Source organism: Lygodium microphyllum, chromosome 23, assembly GCF_053477565.2.
Source record: "Lygodium microphyllum isolate KBCC chromosome 23, Lygodium_microphyllum_v1.1.10, whole genome shotgun sequence".
Classification (NCBI taxonomy): domain Eukaryota; kingdom Viridiplantae; phylum Streptophyta; class Polypodiopsida; order Schizaeales; family Lygodiaceae; genus Lygodium; species Lygodium microphyllum.
Window position 1 is genome coordinate 95,471,015 of NC_141157.1, and position 22,335 is coordinate 95,493,349.

General features: G+C 42.1%; 1 protein-coding gene across 1 annotated transcript in view; it reads left to right on the forward strand.

The window, feature by feature from the left end:
- The first annotated feature begins 3,353 nt into the window (after positions 1-3,353).
- Positions 3,354-22,335, forward strand: part of ABCB27 (transporter associated with antigen processing protein 2) — a 37,101-nt gene continuing 18,119 nt past the window's right edge. Inside the window, exon 1 of the mRNA XM_087664876.1 lies at positions 3,354-4,204. Within this exon, the coding sequence (XP_087521002.1) occupies positions 4,133-4,204 (72 nt within the window). The 5' untranslated portion in view covers positions 3,354-4,132. The remainder of the gene's footprint in view (positions 4,205-22,335) is intronic.

Here is a 22,335-nt window from a genome sequence, read left to right on the forward strand (position 1 = left end):
TGAACTATTTTCAACTTGGTGTTCTTAGTAGAAGGATGTGTATATCAATTACCATGTGAAGGTGGAGACAATAAAGCATGGAAGCTTCAAGATTATGAAGGCTCTTACAGACGACAAATTATAAAACTATATCTTTCAAGTTAATAGAGTCATTATAATAGAGTGCATATGAGCTCAATGGTTTTAGAGAGAAATACATTGGATGGAATGAATGATTGGAAGCAAGAATGAAACTGAGTTTTGGAAGGTACCAATTTACTAAATTTGGTGCGATGAAAATACATGAAGACATAGAAGACTAAGAAGCTTTGAATCATTTCATACATAGTGAAAAGGAGAAAGTGAGGCAATAATGTAAAAGAGAGGCATTTCGTAACATTTGAGCAATAAATGTAGTGTGATGAAGTTGCATGGATGTATACAACACTTTAGAGCCTCTTCTATAATCAATAAGTAACCCCACTAGCCACTCTTTAAATATTCATATGCAAAACAAATGACTAGTGTTGAAATAATGCATTGGTGATAGAGTACATTTACACACAAATTCAAATTGAGGTTTTAGCAAGAAAACTTTATGTAAGTCATTTGTTAACCGAAAATGCAATTAGGGCTTGCTATCTACAAGCTTCGAAACCTTAACAGATTGCAACCAAGGCTTGCCGTCCTTCCACATTTTATTTAATTACCTAAGTTGTCTCTTGTAAGTGTGGAAGCACCTAGTTGTGAAGATAGAATCTTTGGTGGCTTTAGCCTTAAGGTCAAAGATTCATCTCTTGCTTAAGCACTTGTTGATGCTTGGAGTGGACATGGTGACACCGAATTCATCTATTTTGTAGTCAATATGGTCAAGTGAAGCAATTTATGAGGATGGTGTCTCTCCTATCAAACATAATGCCAAACTCTCTAGTGGAGTGCACTAAAAAGGAATTTGGGATGCTAAGACTTGCATCTTCAAATGCTTGAGGGTAATAGAAGAGTAATTGAGGCTCAACAAGTTAGGAGTTAAAGAGTGGACTTGTGGTTACCCTTGCTAGAGTTAAGGGAGGGATTGGTGCATCAAGAAGGGATTCATATGGAAAAAGCCAAATCTCATGGAGACGTTGGTTTTGATAATGCGTGATGGCTTGCAACAATGATTTACAAGTGGCACAAAGAAATGCTTGCAACTACCTTTTGACTTTTGGAAGAAGATGATAGAGACTTGGAAATTAACTGTGCAAAGTTAGTTAAACCTCTTGCTATTGGGCATATTGACAAAGCAATTGCCTAAGAGAGACAAGCTCAATATTAAAGAGCTCTTACCTTAGTGTCCCTTTTTGTTATTGCAAGGAGGAGATATATTCAACACCTATTTTGGGCATGCCCTAAAATTAGGTTACTATCAAGAAAAGATTTTTCGATAATGAATAGGGCTAGTTTCCACAACTAACTCTCTTTTAGGTAGATTATTCTTGGAGTCAAGTGCAACTTTAACAATGAATCTAAGGAAATTTGGGACTTGTTGAGAGCATTCATTCTTTGATGCATTTGGAGCATGTGTATTGCCATGATTTTTGGTAGAGTGAATGGAAATAAAGGTCTCCTATCATATTATCTTCACTTTGTTATTCAAGAGACCTTGATATGTTTTAAGTCTCTTAGGTAGAAAAGCCATTGCTTTAAAAAGCAGCTAATCCCATTAGTGTTTGGATCACATCTAGGATGCAATCCAAGTGCTCAATTTGTAGGTTTCAATAGCTTTGGGAATCACAATTGGGTCGAGACCCAAAACAGGTTTGGGCCATGGGTGGGGGCATTGCCTTGTGGGGTTGCAAACCACTTTGTTCTGGAAAAATATAAGGTTATTATGCATACATTATTTATAGTCACAAAATTTACTATTGATTGTGATAAACAATATTTCATATGTTTAAAAATATGGCTTTACATGTAACTCAGTTGAGCACTACGAACAAGTTTTCTTGAACCAATACTTGTATTGGTTGTGAACCTTTGAGCCAAGTGGAGACAGGTCCATTTATGCCATGTTGACATTATGTTAAAACCAACAATTGGTTGAAAGTGAGTTTTACCATTGCAATAAGGGGGATAGCATAATGGAATCACAACCAATCCATAGCAACATTATGGGCCATGATCATTCTCACATTGAATATTGTACAATGGGAAGTTGCAACTTTCTTCATAGGACAATGAATTTATTACAAATAAATAATATATTGTGGCATGTTTCTCTCATGTCTAGTCCCTTCTCAATGATGTCACAAAGGGGGAAACTTGATATAATTATTGGTTTTCAAAACGTGGTGATTGGGAATTGGTTTGAAAAATGAAAACCATAGAGATTGATTTCTGAGGAGTTGTTCATGCCAACCTAAAGCCAAAAATGGGTTTTGAACAATTATAGGGACTTGAAAACTCATTTGTGGTTAGGCTTTTTGGTTTTGGACTTGAAACCAATTTCATGCTTGCTACACTATTGCAATGGTGAATCCACACCTCCAAACCACTTCTCACTATGGGATCTGCACACTGAAAATAGTTATTACGAGGTATTGGAAAGAGGAGGTCAATGCTTCACAAACAAATGGAAAGTGTATCAAAAAAATAAAGTTGATTAAATTTGGCGATTGCTATATGCCAACAATTACATAAAAGATTTGTTATTGGTTTTGGAAATAGAAAGCCCAAATATGTCGGGAGAACAACTTCCCATTGAGGAGGCTTTAGCCCTCTGGTCTACTCCACCACCACCAGTCATGTCCATGTAGCAACTAGCATTTGGGAAAATATATTTTATTGAACCATGAAATCCTTTTAATTGTACATTGAGGAGGCTCTGCACAATTTGAACTAGTCCTTTCTTAGTGCGCTTGTAAAATTACAAGTAAACCAATATACATATTTTCAAGAAGGAAAATCCCATTCTCACATCATTTTGAGAAGGCTTTTTGAAAACTTGAACCGGCTCTAGGATGAAACGAATGTGGCGTCTCCCGAAACCCGGGACTCGCGACCATGGGGTGAATGGCCGGTCCAAGGGAGGTGCTATTTGCGCGCATAATCATGCTTTTTGATCATGCTCCCATATGATCATGCTTTTTGACAGCAGGGCTTGTGGGAGTGGCTCCCACAAAAGTACCCTGGCTAGTACAAGCCTGGTAACCCGACACACACTGACTCCACACACAATCTGATAATGTTTATTTACAAAATTTTGAGTCTGGATCAATATTATATATTAATATAGAAATAGAAAAATCATATTAATAGTAAACTTTTATTGTGCCAGTACTAAGCACTTCTGTTATGGAAACTTTTCTTATTTATCTACAAGTCTCTACGTCTTTTGCTCTCCTCTCTAGAGGCTGGCTGCTCTCTCTCTCTCTCTCTCTCTCTGTGTCTGTGTCTGTGTCTGTGTGTGTATGTGTGTCCATCCCGCATGCCGTCCTTCCACATTGCCAGCTTTTGCCTGTCTTGCTTTGTTCTCCATTTCTGATACCCGACGTCCACCATAGCCAGCCCATTCTCTTTGCAATTGTTCCTTGTGTTGTAATTTTGTTGTAATTGCAGAATTTGTAATAATAACAAGGACTATGGATTGTACCTTGACTGAGACAGGGTCCCTGTAAGGTAGGTAAGCAAAAGCACAGAGGGAGGGTTTATGTGAGGGAGGTCAATCAATCCCACTACAAGGAATCCAGAGCCCGCAAAAAAGCCTAACAGGCAAGAAAGGATTAGCAACCCAATTGAAGAGTTGCCTTGCCGGGCCAGATACAGAGAACTAGTGTCGATCCTCATCAGAATTCAGAAGCAGCCCTCTCCCATTACAGAGGGAGACTCTCAGAATCCAACCCCCCCCTTCCATTCGCCTGAATCAGCAGTGCAAGCTCACAACAGATCATCATCGCATGTGCGCTTCCCGTCTCTGTAGCTAACATCGATGCTCGCAGCAATACCTGCACCAATCAGTTTCCCTCCACTCGGTGACAACAGGCCCTCATTCATTGGGCTAGCATCGAAGCTCGCCGTAATACCTGCACCAATCAGTTTCTCTCCATTTTCAGTACCAACAGGTCCTCATTCATTGGGGTAAGGCAGGAGTAGAAGCTTAATTCAGAAAGGGAGAATGCCGAAGGTAAAACGCGGTCTCAATGAGCCCCTGCTCCGCCACGACGTCCTCTCTTCTGCTTCTCTAAATGTAAGGTTCTGAACTTCCTTTAAACGAGTTGTTCGAATAAGCTTTCAGTGTGATCATGTGAACCATAGAGTACACATTTGCATGCGCTTGTGCACACAGAGGGAGGGGGTGGAGGAGGGAGAATTAATGTCTGTTGAAGATCAAACCTATGAGGCCAAAGTTAAACAAACCGAAAAATGAAGTTAACTAGTAAGCTGTGGTCCAAAAGAACTGTATCAAGAGATTCATATTGAAGCCACCTATCAAGTGGTTTGATCAAGCCAAATATTGTGCTTGGGCAACTGGCGCTTGTGTGGGTGTGGGGGCGTGCGCGCACAGAGCGCGTCTCTAAAAGGTCAGGACTCAGGATGGCCTTGAGACAAAAGAAGTGAGTAATTCTGACAATGTTATCTCTGTTAGCGTATGCACCTTCTGAATGGGTATACGGGCTAGGCGGAACAGGGTAGGGCAGGGTGGACACCAGCGTGGGCAGCCGGCAGCAGATACCAGTGACGGGCAGCAGGGCCTGCATGGGCGGGAGCCTGACAGTCCAGGGCAGTGGCAGGGCCTTTTTTGCAGCGCTGGGCAGGGCCTGTTGGACAGGCCTGGTCCAGTTGAACTGCCTGCCTAGCATGTGGCAGGCTGACCAGGCCTCGTCACAGTCCACCTGCCTAAGTTGGCAAGTTCTGGGCAGGCTGACTGCAGTATTTTTCTCCCCTCTTGGCCTATTTAGGCCATTTGTCAGGCTACCTTCTGCATTCTGCTCTTTATTAATCATTTCTGTGTTCTGTTTCTTTTCAGCATTCTCTTCTCTCTGTGTCTGCTCCCCCCCCCCCCCCCAACCGCACACGTTCAGCACATTCGATTGTCTGAGCATATGCTTCCACATTGCAGCACTCTGACAGTCTCCACTTGAGAATGACAATGAAAATGAAATGAAAACAAAAAACTATACTGATGTTCATATTCCTAAGGGCTAGGGGCTGCTAGCGTAGGCTACTATCATTTAACCAAAAATTATCAATAGGCCTCTCTTAAAAAAATGCTGTACTCTCCTTGGGGGGAGAATATCTATCATGGGGTGATCCTATAAGACCATAAGTTACAATTGTCTCAGGAACAAACAATAAAGAAAAGAAATCTAAATCTAGAGTTAAATGTTGATGATAGAAAAGCTAGCTGGTAGTATTATCAGTGATGAAGTGGACCTAGGAGGGCCATGAGGATACATATCATCTCAAGAAATCCCTTATCAGTTTCCTGGGGCATGGCCGATCTCATCCCATGTAGAGAAGAACTTGGGGGGCTTGGCTTTGGCTTGAGTAATGATTTGACTTCAATGCCTTTTTCACTGATGTCGGCTTGTTATCCTTCATAGCATGGTCATCAAACCATAATTAGTACAAACAAGCTTTGTAAAATGTACCTGGTCCCTTTGAGATCACCATAGGCCATCCTATGGCTGCCACTCCTTAGGAACTCTCTGAATCCCTGCATCCCGGAGTGTATCACATGTCCAACGGGGAGGAGGCCAATACACCCATCTCCAAAGGCACTCGCTTAGGTTCCCGATTGCCACTAGGATCCCCAAGAACAGGGTGCTCCTCACCCCCCTTTGCAGGCTGGAAAATTGACAATCTAAATATCATGGCTCATATAGACATTTTGAGAGATTGAATCATTGATTCTGTACCCTTGTGACTGGGAGCTATAGCCAACAAAGTTTCTTGGAGGTGGGCTCAAACTTGTTTGGAGTCTTCTTCAAAATGTGAACATAGGTATCACATCCAAACACCATAAAATAAGAAACATCCGTCTTTAGTCCAAAATAAGCCTCAAATGGAGTTCTACTAGTAATGGTTGAGGTGGGTGATAGGTTTAGGATATGAATTGCAGTGGCCACTGCTTTGGCCCATAGATAGTGAAAGAAGATGATACCCTAAGCTTGATACATAGAGAACCTTTGAAGTATGAGCACCACCTTGCTCATTCGAAATAAGATGTATATCACCTTTACCTTGAATAGGAACAGAAGAGCTATCGCCAATCAGAATATATCCATGCATCGGTTGCATATGGGGCAATACCATTTGGCAAGGGGTCATATGGTGGGAAGCACCACTATCTACAATCCACTCTTGAGATTGTGGGGCCATCAATGTTGCACCAGTCGAATTCAGTGTAGACTCCTCCTTACTACATGTGTGGCAAGTAGACTCCTTGTCCGTTTTGTTTTTATCATCCTTCTTCTTTTTCTTCTCCTTTCCTTTCTTTGGGTAATTCTAACTTGTAAGTGCCTTGATTTTGAGGATTGAGACTCTTCAATTGTTCCTCTTGGTCCAAGACCATGGGAACCAGCTCTTTCCACTCAAGGGTGTCAATCTGCCCTAAAGCAATCAAGTTGGAGTAGAATGCACTAAATTGGTTTGGCAAGTGTGATAACAAAGTGATTGCCATGTCTAATAGCCATTCCGGCATTCTACCTACATTTGCAATTGTCGAAGCTTGTTCATATCCTCGCACATGGAAGTAGACTTGTTTGGATTCAAAGTTTGCATTTGTACCTCCAAAGATACTTGCTTCATCATAGTCATCCTATTATAGAGCTAGTTCAACTTTAGTCATATCTTATGAGCATCGGTCGGATGCTCGATATGAGCAATCATAGCTGGTGTGTGTGTGTGTGTGTGTGTGTGAGAGAGAGAGAGAGAGAGAGAGAGAGAGAGAGAGAGAGAGAGATGAAATATTAATGTCTATAAAAGGCCAAAATGACCTATGAGACTATGAGTTACAATCATGTGTATGATGGTACAACTGTCTAGGCAAAATATGTAGCACAAAGCAAAATAAGAAAGGAAACTAACTATGGCTATGTGTAAAACATAGATCTCTATCTAGTAACAATGAGCTCCAAATCGTACAATCTCATGTGGGTATGGAGGGCCTAGCTCTAGCCCGAGCAATAATCCCATGTATCCGTCTATGAAGGTGTCGCTGGTGTCTGTATCGAGGCCTAGGACGTTGGATCGGCTAAGCTGAATAGCTCGATCAATTAGTACTCCTTGTCTGTGTGTGGACTGTGGCGGTGAGAGAGGCTCTCGTGTGGACTGTGGCCGTAACTGTATTGAATTCTTCTGAGTCTCCTTTGCAAAGAAGTCTATGAGCTGCCTCTGTGGAGGGTCTCGGTGTCCTGGAGCAGCTACTCCTGAGGCGCATGTCACGAAGCCATTGTATCTCAAGAAGAAAGAGGCCAAGGCATCGTTGATCAGTAAAATCCATGATTCTGGATAGTGGTTCAAATCCATCTCTAAAAAGATAGTGGAAACGACCACGGACCTCATAATACGTTGGGCAGCGGGGCAGATATAATGCTCCTCTGTCTCAGGCTCTAATTCGCATATCGGCATATGTGCTCTGATGGGATGGATCTATATCTGCCAGTTGTAAAGAAAATACCCTAACACAGAAGCATAAACAGAAACCGTACGACAAAGCACAGATTGAGAAAAGAACACAGTTAGGGTTAGGGTTAGGGTTAGGGTAACTCAGAGACAATGAACAGAGTTAATAAATGAAATGATATGACTACTACTAATATGATGCTCATGTAGCAAACACACTATGCAGTGAGTGAATACTGAACCTCGAACTCCTGTATCTCAAGGATCAGGGTAGGGGTAATGAGCAGGAGAGTGTGTCGTACTTTGAACGGATCCCGAATTGTAGCAAGGCAGCCTCCGGATGTCGAACACAAGCAAACGCAGTAGTGAGAAGCTGGATCTGATGCGGACAGCAGTGAGGAGAGAGAAAGACTAAAAACGCAGGTAGCAGGTGAGAGACTAAAAAGGTAGGCAAGACAGCCTACAAGAGAGAGAAAGACTAAAAACGCAGGCAAGACAGCCTGCACGAGAGAGAAAAACTGCAGCGACTGCAGCAGGAGAGAGAAAACTGTCAGGGCGGTAGCTGGGCCTTGCAAACGTAGCAGTTTGCTGACGTGGCAGGCTGTATGACAGCAGTGCAGATGATCAGCAGTCAGTCGCCAAGCAAAAACAGTAGCAATCAACGTGTGGAGGGCTGGAAACAAGCGCCAGACTGTAGGGAAGAGTGATGGACAGCAAGGGCTGAGATGTCCTCCGCGAACGGGGTGTGGGCAGCAAGCTGATAACACTTGAAACTTGCAAAAACGAGATTAGGGAAGAGTGGAGGGCTGATTGCCAATTTATAGAAAATTAGGGTTTTAGACCGATCCGCTCCCCGTTTTAGGGTTTGGCTAAAATAAGCCTAAAATAAGCATGTTTTGGGGCTGTTTAAGTGGCTAAGAGCAATTCTTAGCACAACACCCCCTCTTAGGTCCAAAATAGGGTGAGAAAAGTTAGCCAGTCTAAATTTTGATTTACCCGAAGGCATCCCACCCCAAAGTAGCTAGGGCATCGGACAAAGGGTGTACGTCGGCTGCCGAGTGGTCTACCAAGACTACAGAGGCGATGGTTATCTTACCAAGGGAGCCCAAGTGATCACCCCAGAGAGGCCAGGGCATTGGACCAAGGGTGCTCGGCGGCGGCCCAAGGGCCTACCAAGTCCTACAAAGGCAGATGGAATCAATGGACTTTTTTTTTTTTTGAAATGTTTTGAAAATACATAAGTAATATAGGGGCAATGGCCAATTAAGTGACAGATAGGAAAAGATAAAGAAAGTTTTAAACCCAATTCAAGCATAACACTAGCAATCCAATCCCTCGCACTGACTAGGATAAGTGCCTAAGGATGAGAAAATGTATGTATATGTGCCAATCATGTGGTGAATATGTGGAAAAGCAAAAAAGAGGATGGTGGACTTAGCAAGACAAGCAAAACAAGCAAGCAAGCAAGGGTAGGGAAGCTGCCTGTAGGAGAATTGCCATGTGTTATGCTACGAATATGGTGGATCCTAGAGTTGACCACTCCAAAAGATTGAAAAGGGATAAATGCGCATAGATGCATGTTTATATGAACAAAATGCCAATGCATGGGGTAATGCAAAGGGAGATGTAAGATGTCATGCTCATGCAATATGCTATGCAACGGTGCCATTGGGACAGGGTGCCCTCACAGGGGAATTGTTCACTTGTCCAAGTGCCCTTTTACAATCAGGTCATCCTGATGGTGCGGATGAAGTTACAAATGCCCATGATATAATATAAAAGAATAAGTGAATGTAATGTCTAAAAACTGTAAGCATCATCATTGTCACGATCAAGAGTAGAAGCCGCCCCCTCTCAAACTGAAAGGGAAAGCAAGAGGGAAGCACCCTCTCCCTGTCAAGTTGAAGAAGTAGGGGAGGGTGTACCCAAGCCGATCCTGGGTAGCAGGTATTGAAGAACCAGCCGGTTGACCGTTTTGTCAAGATATCTGCAAAATTATCTGATGAAGGTACAAACTCTAGGCGAATAGTGCCTAGCTCAACTTACTCTCTGGAAAAGTGAAAGTGGACTCCCACATGCCGTGTCCGTGGTGTGATGATCGGATTGCCCGCAAGGGCAATGACACTCTGGTTGTCGCAGTAGACAACTGTGGGAGTGTCACATGGAAAATGAAGCGCTGTCAGTAAACTCCTCAAATAGATGGCCTCGGTGGTGCCATCAAAGAGAGCCCGGTACTTAGCCTCGGCCGTGGAAGCCGCCACCGTCTCTTGCTAATGGCTGGACCAAGAAATGGGAGCTGTGCCCAAGGTAAAGAGGTAGCTGCCATGGGAACGCTGGGTGTTAGGATCTCCTGCCCAATCAGAATTAGTGTACCCGTGCAAACATAAAACAGAACCATATGTCAAGCCATAAGAAAAAGTACATCGCAAATAACGCAACACACGAAGACATGCAATCCAATGTGACATCCTAGGTGTTGTGAAATACTGACTGAGTATGCTAATTGAGTAAGCTAAATCTGGTCTAGTGTGAATTAACCAAAGAAGTTTTCCTACAACAGAATGATAGGTGTGTGCATCGAAGGGCTGTCCTAGGGTATTCCTCTTGTAAAAAACAACATCCCGCCTAACGATCACCTTGTTTGTCCAAGGATTGAACAAACGATAGGCTTTCGCTTGAGAGGAATATCCTACAAAAATAAGGAGATCAGCTCGGGGAGTAAGCTTACCTATCTTGTCATCATGCGTGTGTGTGTACGTACGACACCCGAAGACTCTGAAATGAGAAATAATAGACCGAGAGCCAAAAAATGCCTCATACGGGGTTGTTTGAGGAAGAGCCGTAGTCGGACATCGGTTGAGGATGTATACCGAAGTGTGAACAGCCTCGACCCAAAGGTCTCAAGAAGCTCTGCTGCGAACAGCATAGAGCGTGCCATTTCCATGACTGTGCGGTTCCTATGCTCTATGACTCCATTTTGAGAGGGGGAGTTGGTAGAGGTGAGCTGGCGAGAAATGCCATGCTTCTGTAGAAACTCAGAAAACTCGTGGGAGATAAACTCACCACCGCTATCACTCCTTAGGCACCCGACACGATGACCAGTCTAGTTATAAACCAACAGCACCCAAGCAGAAAAATATGTGAAAGCATCTGACTTATGCTTGAGGAAGTACACCCACATGTATCGAGAATGATCATCCACTATCAAAAAGAAAAACAGCACGCCGTTCAACGCAGCAGTGGATGTTGGCCCGCAAAGATCAACATGAATCAATCTAAGAGGCTCCTCAGCTCTATGTAGATTGCTGAGGAAATGGGGTACGGTGCTGTTTCCCGAGTTGACAGGCTTTACAGACATCTCGAGCTAGCTTCAGGCATGGAAGGCCCTCAACTAACTCACGGCATGACAACTCATAAAGTGAGTCATAACCAAGATGCCCTAAGCGAAAATGCCAAAGACGCTCATTGTGCGTAGGCTCCCAAGATGTGGCTAAGGCTTGGAAGCTATGGAACATGGAGCCCTCGGCAGTTGGCTCGATGAGAAAATGAGTCATGTGGTATAGGCCATTAGGCTGTGCCTCACCGCGAGCAATCTCTAAACCAGTCTGAGAGTCAAGGACCTCGACTGTGGTCGCTGTAAAGAAAACTGCTCGCTCCAACCAGCAAAGCTGCTGAACAGATAACAAGTTCACCCCAAGCTGAGGGACATGATATACATTGTCCAACGAAGCCAGATCCGAACCCTTGTCAGTGGCAAAACTGATGCAACCTTGAGCCTGAATCTTGAGTGAGGAGTTGTTTCCTACATGGACCCGCCTAGCTCCAGGGGCTCGGGTACGGAAAATGTCCTCTATAGGAGTCATGTGATGTGTAGCTCCACTGTCCACAATCCAAACTGCAGACTAATTAGACAAGCCCTCTGGAGTTGAGAAGGCTGTTGACTGAGATGGGTGGGCGGTGGCAGTGTGAGTCTGATATTTAAACTGCCCCTTGCCATCACCTTGACTCCCCTGTTGGGAGTTGCTCGACTGAGGGGCGGGGGTCTGAAACTTAGGTTTTGGTGCTGTGCCTCGTGCCTTTGATCGATACTCATTGTCAAAATGGCCAGCCTTTTGACAATGTTGACAATACCTATTCTTTTTAGGTACATTCTGCCACCCTGATTTAAGTTGTAACTTGTGACTCGGAGTTTCCTTGAGAATCCCTAGATTGATTTAGCTTTTGAGTTTGATTTTGATTTTGAGTGGAGGTTTGGTTTAGTTTGCCGTTCCCTTGTTACCCTTTCTGACAACGAGCAAGAAGAGCCCCCTTTGAAGAGGAATTCATATGAAACTGATCGAACAACCGTGCGTAATGCAACAGCTGACACTCAAATTCATAGAATGTAGGCATGGTAGGCTTTGAAACGTTTCCTTCCACAAAATTGAAGTATTTCTTGGGGAGTTTATTTAGGAACAATGTGACCTGATCGTTAGAGGACTTGAGAGTCCCCGTAGTGGAGAATTCAGTGAGGAGACGCCGATACTTAGTCAACTTGACTTTCAAGTCATCCCGGTCAGTGATTTTGAAAGGCTGAAGCTCATGGTCAAGATTAATATGACGGGTCCTATCTCGAGCTGCATAGCAGTCAGTCAAGTGTGCCCATCGCTCTGACACTAAGTCAAAATGCTGAAGTTGAGAATGAAACTCAGGCAATAAGCCGTGCATCAGCTCGACAATAGCGGAGGCATTCCTAGTCTTCCATGAGCGGACGACCTCGTATGGAACAAATGCGAGATCGGGTTGGGGTTCCAACCCCTGCATAGGTTCTGTGAGTCAAGAACATGTCTCATCAAATTCGACGAAGTAGTAAAGTTTGACCCGTTAAAACGGAGTCTTGTCATTAAATGCATTCTTGGCAGAAGATGAGTTAGAACCATGAGGTGTCGGGTAGGTGGTGTAAGATGATGGTGGGAAAGATGATGGAGATGGGTGTGTTTGATAAGAGAGAGGGAGGGGGAAGAGGTGGGTAGGCAGAAATAGGCTGTGAGTGTCCAATGAGTGCCGATTGATGTGGAGGCACTGGAATATGAATGTTTCCATAAGGTGCCGGTGTAGGTGGAGACATTAGGACATGGTAGCCTTGTCCAAAGTGAGGCTGGGACATAGCAATATGACCAGAAGGTCCACTAGGCAATGCCATGGAGGCAAACTGTGGAAGCAACTAATCCACACTCGGGAGAGACTGAGTGGGATACCCAAGCTGCAATGATCCTGAAAGTGTGTATGAGATAGGTGGAACACCACTCGACTGAGGGAAGGATGAGGTCCTAAAGGATGTGCCTATGTTTCCATAACCCCCCGGTGTGATGTGCGGTGCGACATGAGGTGTCTGAAATGGAAATGTAAATGGTGTAAATGGAAGTGGTGAAGTAGCAGAAGAATGTGGTGGGATGGGTGGGTTTTGAAAGTGAGGTGTATGAGGTGCAGATTCTTTTTGTTCATTTTTATCATTTAAAGACTGAAAATGAAACTGTAAAGATGATGATGCACCATGTAATGAAGTGAAAGAAACACCAAATTCATTCTGATTATGCGAAGTAGATGGAAAAGAAGGAAGGGCAGAAGAAGAGGTACCTGACTTTTTCTTATAATCCTCGCGACGTGTGTTAACATACAAGAATTGATCTTCAAGAGGACCTTTTCCGTAATCAACAGATTGGACTCTTTCTTCCACATGATCCCTACCAATATATTGCAAAACAAAAGAGGTAAAAGAAGAAGGCACAAAAGACGAATCAAAAATACCTTGCACCGGAGAGGACGGAAGAGTTTGAAAAAATGGAAAATACTCCGGATCTTACTCTCCAAGAGGGGGGCCCATCCCTGATGGAGGTCTCGATGGCCCTGCAACATCATCAGACTTACGCGCAACATTTGAAGAGTGAAAATCATGCATACCTTCATTCAGAAGCTTTTCTTAAAGGGCAATCCTTCAATCGAGCTCCTCAATCTTCTTTTGTTGATAGGCTATGATCAGTTTATATTCTTTAGAGGTCAGCTTGCCTATCTTTTCTTCCATGTACTCAGATGTGTCTTTCGCCATGTCGGAACTTTGTGGAGCAAGCTGATCGGCCCACTCGCTCGGTTCTCGGCATAGGCTGTTCTGGAGAAAGAATCGGTGTTGATGTGTTTGAAGTCATTTGAACCTACTGTTGTTCTTGCTTCTTGCGAAGAGCTCTTAGATCAAAGGCCTAGGTTTCTCAGAGAGTACTAGGCTCTGATACCATGTAAAGAAAATACCCTTACACAAAAGCATAAATAGAAACTGTACGACAAAGCACAGACTGATAAAAGAACACAATTAGGGTTAGGGTTAGGGTAACTCAGAGACAATGAACATAGTTAATAAATGAAATGATATGACTACTAATAATACAATGCTCATGCAGCAAACACACTATGCAGTGAATGAATACTAAACCTCGAACTCCTGTATCTCAAGGATCAGGGCAGGGGTAATGAGCAGGAGAGTGTGTCGTACTCCGAATGGATCCCGAATCATAGCAAGGCAGCCTGCAGATGTTGAACACCAGCAAACACAATAGTGAGAAGCTGGATCTGATGCGGACAGCAGTGAGAAGAGAGAGACTAAAAACTCAAGTAGGACAGCTTGCAAGAGAGAGAAATACTAAAAACGCAAGCATGACAACCTACAAAAGAGAGGAAAACTACAGCGACTGCAGCAGGAGAGAGAAAACTGTCAGGGCGGCAGCTGGGGCCTGCAAACGCAGCAATTTGCTGACGTGGCAGGGTGTACAACAGCAGTGCAGATGATCAGTAGTCAGTCGCCAGGCAGAAACAGCAGCAATCAGCGTGTGGAGGGCTAGAAACAGGCACCAGACTGTAGGGAACAGTGATGGACAGCAAGGGCTGAGATGTCCTCCACAAATGGGGTGTGGGCAGCAAGCTGATAACACCTGTAACCTGCAAAAACGAGATTAGGGAAGAGTGGAGGGTTGGCTGCCAATTTATAGAAAATTAGGGTTCTAGATCCTCTCCCACTTAACTCTCTCGATCTGCTCCCCGTTTTAGGGTTTGGCTAAAATAAGCTTAAAATAAGCATGTTTTGGGACTGTTTAAGTGGCTAAGAGCAATTCTTAGCACAACACCAGTCTCAATCTCTAGTTGATGTGAGGAGGTGTGCAACTGGCCAATAGTACATCTGATCCCATGGGAAAGGTGGGTGTCCATGTATCTCAGGTGAGCAATAAATCCATCATCTATAGTATGAAGGAAATGCTCGCGGTAGAAAGCCATCTTTGTCCCTAGCTCCTGCCCTAGCATCAACCATGTCCGTTTGATATCCAACTGGGTAAGATCCATTCTGATGATCTTGCGAATCTCTAACCTGCTCAGATCAAGAGATGATGCATCAAGGGAGTACTGGAAGGGGGGTAACTTGTCCATGCTAAAGCCATGCAGCTCAAACTAGGCCGACATCTGTGCATACCAACATGAAGTATCACCCTCTCTGGCAAGTTGCCTGGAGGACTCAAGGGCCAACCGTGCATACTTATGTGTGGGTAAGTCCCATAGGCTATGTATGTATGTGACCGATTGGGTGAGGGCCTCTACCACAATCGGTGTAGCTGCTAGCTCGGCTCTGATGATCTCATGTGGCACTGAGGCCTTACATTTGATCATCCTGGATATCATGGACACTAGGGGTTTCTCCATCAACCTCCATTCGTCATAAGTGCGCTTTGATGTGCTATGGTGGTCAAGACTGGGCCCCCATATCTGTACTCCATAAAGTAGTGTGGACGTGATCAGTGTATCGAAGAGTCATAGCTTGGTGCGGGGTTCTTGGAATTACACTTGTGAGCACATCCTCTCCAAACCACCTAGTGCTGTGTATCCGCAAGTCAGTCTAGTGTCTGCTGCCTCTCGCATAGAAAAGGTGGGGCCTGTGAATAAGACTCCTAGGTATGTATAAGAATCAACATACTCCAGCTCCTCAGATCCATATGTGAATTTAGGTGCCGATCTCTTGACCCACCGTGGTGTAGTATTAAATACCATTACCTTGGTTTTACCAAGGTTCACTGAAAGCCCACTGTCCAAAGTATAGGAGTGTAATGCATCCAAGTGTCTCTATAGACCCTCTGGAGAGTCAGCTATCAATACAGTGTCATCTACATACAATAGGAGAGGTATCCAAGTGCCAGCTAGTGGAGCTCGTCTATCTCCTTCATGTGAAATGTAATCAGCAATCCCATCAATGTATAGGCCAAATAATGTCAGATAGAGGGGGGCATCCCTGCTTCACCCCAATGGTGGAGAGAGAGAGAGAGAGGAACAAGCGAATGTGGGCATTCAACTTCTCTCTTTCTAGTCATGTCATATAAAGTAAGCAGTGGTGCATGTGCCGTCTTCTTCCTACTACGAGGTGTTGATAGAGGCGAGAGTGGGAATCATTCATGTGTTGTTTCTTAGAGAGGACATCACCAACAATTTCTCTTCTTCCACTTGAGTGGGATAGATATTGATGTCCCAAAGTCTAGATATCTAGATCTATTAGGTTTGTTTAATCAATGGTCTCTATTACATCCTTGGACATCCAAATGAGCAGTAGTAGCACTGGTCACAGTGGTTATGAACTTAGTACGGATGCACTAAGAACACTTTGGGATTAGGACAATGGAGTTCTATTTATAGGACTTAAGGCCCTATTATACACATTCATTGTGTGATCACTACTCTTGGACTCTTTGCCCGTTGGCCAACACATTTGTACATTGGGATAGTGTGGATTGAAACGCCAATCCTTGGGATGTGGTCAAAACTTGGGAGTGCTGCTAGCTCCTAGGGTGGAGGGTGAGCCCATTCGGCTCTATGTTTGGGAGGTGAGTTTGATGTCCAATCTCTTATATTCATAAATGTGGCTTGTGTCATGCCTTATGTGTAGGTTGGATCCTAGGGGGACATCTCATTGGTATCAGAGCATCAACTTGCAATCTGGCACAAGATCCAATGGCATGTACGAAACCACTTTCACTCATGGAAACGTGGTGGTTCACGCTTGATAGGTATGCTTTTACCCTATTTGGGGTGGTATGGGACATTGGTAGTGGGAGGGGTGTGCATGGAGGGCTCGTGTTGTGGGTGGTGGGTATGACAAGGTATGTTTCTTTTCTGGTACTTGTGCTTGGGCTTTTTGTGTTGGGATGATGCATATGCATGGGGGTTTTCAATAATATTGATAATGGAGCGCAGGGAGTTGTCACTCCAAGGCTATGGCAGACCACCATTAGTAGTAGCTGAAACGAAACCTCAACCTGTAGGGGTATCAGAATTCGCTCTCAATAATTAATTTAACATTTGATGTTAATTTTATCATTAATTTTAATGATGATTTAACATTAAATATTAATTTAATTTCAACATTTAATGTTTGTGTTGATGTTACTATTAATTTTTATCATACTATTGTTATTGATTTTGATTCAATGTCAAGTTTGAGTACATCAAACAATTTAATGTCGAAGAGAGAGAAAAACTTTTGTTCTCAAAGAGAGAAGCAAACTCTAATGTCAGGGAGAGAGAAACTCCATGTCAAGAGGAGAGAGAAATGAAATGATATATTGATGTTTGCAAAAGGCCAAAATGACCTATGAGACCAAGAGTTACAATCATGTGTATGATGGTTCAATTGTTTGAGCAAAATATGTAGCACAAAACAAATAAGGGAACTAAGGCTATGTGTAAAACATAGAAATCTAAGTTTCTAATGGTACAATCTCATGTGGGGGGAGAGAGAGAGAGAGAGAGAGAGAGATGAAAGGAAGGATCCGTAACTATTGGATAGACTTAGGTGCCACCCAAGGCTAGCGTGGCAATGGAGACAAGCCGCAAAGGAGAAGATGATTCAGTTGTGCTAGGATTTGGCTGCATCACATGATTGTTGAGCGCAGACTGTTGCGTGGCATGATTGCTGCCTCTCATGTTTTCATTCTCTCGTGTTCTCTTCTCAAGTGGTCAAAGGTGAAGAAGGGCAGTCCACATGGCATCTAAACATGTTATTTAGGTATTATGAATGAGGGGAAAGATTTAGACAGCATATTTTTGTTCATCTCCTTTCTTTTGATTCTCCCAAACCTTTGAAGTAAATAAGTTGTTTGTTCCTCGAAAAAGAAAAAAAAAGGGACTGAGTATATGTGCATTAAATGCACTCTATTTACAGTCGTGCGCCCATCTGCACTATGTCTCTCTATCGACTGTGATCTCCACTTACTTCCACGTTTGTGTTAATCTTCTTCTCTGAATCTTTTTATTTCCTCTCGGTCTATTCCTTCGCTTTTACCACCATGGCTTCTCACGGGGCATCTCCTTTTGATACATATGTTCCTATTAAACCCCAACACATAGGGGACGACTTTTCAGCTTCTCCAAAACCTAGACACACGCACCGGTAACATCTCAAAGGATCTTCTTTTACAAATTTTGATGGGGATTTGTCTCTCATGGCAATTCTCCAAGCTCAAATCAAAGATATGCAATGGCAATTGACTAAGATACCATAGTTAACACAAAATGGCCTGAAATGACACTTAGAAAGAGGCGAAACCCTGAAATAGGGTCAAAATTCTTGAAACGCATTTCTTAGACCGAAACATTCATAATCCTGAAACGGCACCATGTGGTGTTTCAAGCTAGACCCAAAACGTTTCGGAACATAAAAAGTCTGCATGGAATTGGATGCAACTCTTATGGTAAAAAATTGAAAGTTTGTGCCCTTTTAAGAAAATATAATCTATTTTAGGTCACAAATGTGTTGTTTTGAGTATTGATCAAGTAAAATTGGATCAGCCATTTCAATCACAACTGTTTACAAGGAAAAAGGGATCCACCCTTTCAATCATGACCTTTCATAAAAGCAAAGTTGTGATTCTTCTACATGTGAATATTAAAAACAAACAACTAAAGTAAGGGTCGTAGCTATGATTTGGTTCCAACTACAGTTTGTCAATCAAGACCGGCACTTATGACCATAAATCACGACCAACAAAGAATCTGATCTCTCTCTTTTTTTTCGTAAAAGAATCTGATCTCTCTCTCTCTCTCTCTCTCTCTCTAATAACTTCTTCCATCTTATAGTCTCATTAACATCTTTTAACTTATATCCGTAAGTTCTTGCATATGATAAATTAAAGTTTTTAAAGTATAAGTTTTTAAACGTTATTAACTAGGATATCCTATAACCCTTGTCTCCCTTGATGTTGTGGAATTCCCATTTCCGTTTCACCCCCTTTGAAAATTCATGTTCCCGTTCTTGTCTCCATTCCTGTTTTTGTTCTTGTTCCAAAGTTTTCCACAACTATGTGAGATATACACTCTCCATTTTTCATTTGTTCCCCTAGTCATGAGAATGTTGCCTCTTCAATTCCAAAACAAGGAATATAATGAGACGAACATCAACTTATGGTTGGCCAAATAGATGACTTATTTTGATTTGTATTAGTTTGATGACGCTTAGCTTATTTGACAAATACGAATCATGTTACAGGGGAAGGTGTATGCTCGGTGTGTGCGGCCATGTCCCAAGCTAAAAACATGGGTAGATTTTCAATCCGTTTTTTGGAAACGTTTCGTAACTAATGATCGGATTGAAAACGCTTTTAAATTGTTTGAGCTCAACATGGTAAAGAAGACCTCACAAGCATATTGACAAGAATTCAAGATCTTCTTTACAAATCAAAAGCTTTGGATGATCCTTGGGCGTTGATTTACATGTGTTGTCTTTTCTGATTTTTGTCGGACTACTAGAATGAGGTGCTGCACAATTCATTACATTCACTAGATGACGTCTACAGGTACGCTAAAAATTTTGATAATACTTTGGGTGTAAGTAGGGGTAGCCAATCAATGAGTGGTTCCCATCGAGCTATCTTTACCTTCAAGCCAAAGAAACCTTCTACCCTAGTATCAATTCATTATCAGTCACCTTCAGAGTTGTGCAAGAAAAAGAATGCTAAGCACAAAGTACCTCGTAGTGAGGGTCGCTCAAAGGGTCGTTGCTTTGCCTTTCATCAGATGGGGCACTTTTGTGGTGATAGAGAGTGTTCTCACAATTAGAAGGCAAAGTCTACTTTAAAGGCTTTAGTAAATACTATAGAGGCTCTAGATATTTCTTTTGAATTTTTATCGGAAGATTGTTTTGTTAATGTGAGTAGTTGCAATGATTGTTCCATAAATAAAACTTTATTTGGCCCACATGATCGTTTAAGGTCATTGGGTGTGTTGATGGCCAAGAAGTTACAGTTTTATTCAATAATGGTTCTACTCACAATTTCCTTTCGTCTTGGTTGGTGTAGAAATTGCAATTCCACACGGTACCCGCTAATCGAGCATATTGTGTCTGTTATGCAAAGGGCCCTATAATGGATCACCGGGATCAAATGGTGTTGAGCTTGGATCTTTCGATCTAGTAGTATCATGAGGTTTAGGACTTCTGAATGACAAGCCTTGACAATATCAATCTCATACTATTGCCATGGTTTCTTTATAAATATTACTCTTTGTACATTGACCATAAAACTCATGTATTGCCTTTTGAACTTGATAGTCATTATCATGTGATCAAGGTTGTTTACCCTTCAGGATCACACAAACTAATGTACATATGATATCAACTTTGGAATTTAGTAGATGTTTTTTTAATTCACATATTGCTACTTATATTTGTTTCATTGAAAATGTTCAATCATTTGATTTGCAATGTAATTCAATTTCTTTTAATAATAATGTTAATGTGAATTCAAACATGAGTATATATTTGGATCCGATTCTACACGAGTATGCTGATGTCTTTTTGTCCAAATTACCTGGCAGATGTGTGTCATCTCATGGCCTGTACATTAGACTATAGGGTCAAGATGTTGCTCGGTAGCCATCCTAACTTTGAGAAACCTTATAGTTTTAGCTCGAAAGAGGAGGATGAGATAGCTAGGGATTGGCCTTCACCTTGCTCCTTGCAAGATAAATTTAGCTCCAAATTTGATATTGGCTGGGTGGCATCTTGAATGTCTGTGAAATTCTTTTGTCTTGGTTATTGGAATTCAAGTCCTAGTCTCTCAATTCTTAGCACGCATCTCGAGGCAGATGTCAAATCCTAATTTCTACTATAAATCAGGGTTTACATGAGAAATTAGTTAAAATCTCCATCTCTAATGGCTGATTTTGTTGGAAATTGTTGAGGATGAGAATAGGTTGGAAGATGAAAGAGAATATTGAAGAGATAAAGAATTCAGACTTCCATCACAAGTAAATGGAAAAAATCAGTTGTTGCTCTATCTAGACAGCCATGAAAGCTCTCTCCATTGATGAAACACCCTTGATATGATGTTGCTTGGCTAAAACAGTTCTCAAACTGCTATCACCTACTATTGCAGTCTTTTCTGGGTATGTCACCAACACCTAGAGGGTTTCTTGTTAGCTAGAAATGGCTTATCAACTGTTGCAACAACAATGGCATTGCTCTCTCTCTCTCTCTAGGTTGGAATGACCCTCTCTCTCTCTCTCTCTCTCTCCCTTAGTCTCAAAAACGTTTTTCCCACTTGCATGGGCAAGTTTTGCCAAGTGGTAGCCTTTTAATCCAATTTTTAGTATTATTCAACTTATTAAATTAATCTTTAGAATAGTAATTTTAGAAATTAGTTTAATAATTATTTTAGTATCAATATTTTTTTTCAACAACCAATAATCAAATTGGCTAGGCCAATTCGTCTCCCAAGTATCCTTGAGTAGCTATTGATCCTTAGATCAACATTAATTAATTGATTAATGCCTTTACCAGCCACACTAATTAAATTAGCTAGGCCAATATGTCTCCCAAGTATCCTTGTGTCCTTAGACTAACATTAATTAATTAATTAATGCCTAGTCTCTAATGTCACTATTGACATTAGTGACTAAAATCTGACACTGGTACCACTGAGTACCTGTTATGCATAACTTATTACAACTTTTGCCTTTGACATCAATTGATATCTCAAGGTCATAGGTCCCACATGATCAAATAATTAACTTTCACCTTACATGTGCAAGTCACCTTTGTACATTTAATTAACTTTTAATCAAATGCTAAGCAAGACATTATATTTCACATCCTCGTGACATCAGTGTAGTCTATTTCTTCCATTCTTTGCATTATTTTCAATCTCTCTTTTCCCTTCTCTCTCTATGTTTGTGTATCTCCTCTATTGTGTACTCTCATATGCCCACACTGACACTAGGCTCTAACTATTGCAGCCTTGTACCATTTAGTCTTTTGAATAGTTTGTTCTTTCTCTGTCTTGTGTTTCTTTCAATCTTCTCCTCTATTCACTTCATGGTCACTTTCATTTCCATTGTGTACTATCACACGAGCTTGGAAGCTAGCAACACAATGGATCACAACCACGTCCCAAGAGCTAGCGTCCCATAATGCTAGCAAATAAATGATAATAAGGCCTTTTGCCAAGCCATTTAGTTAGTTGCTAGAAAAGATAGCTGTAGTTTAGTTTCCACAAAAACCCTTGTTAGTTGATCAATGTTTTGGAATATTCTATTGTCAGTTATGGTTTTGTAAATACTGAACAGATCATGATAAACCTTTAAGCTATGTACAACTTTCATGAGAACTTAGAACCCAAATTTGAACTTAAGAAACATGATTTCTAAATTAGAATCCAAAAACATTGGGAGTATCATGTAAGGGAATCATGATTG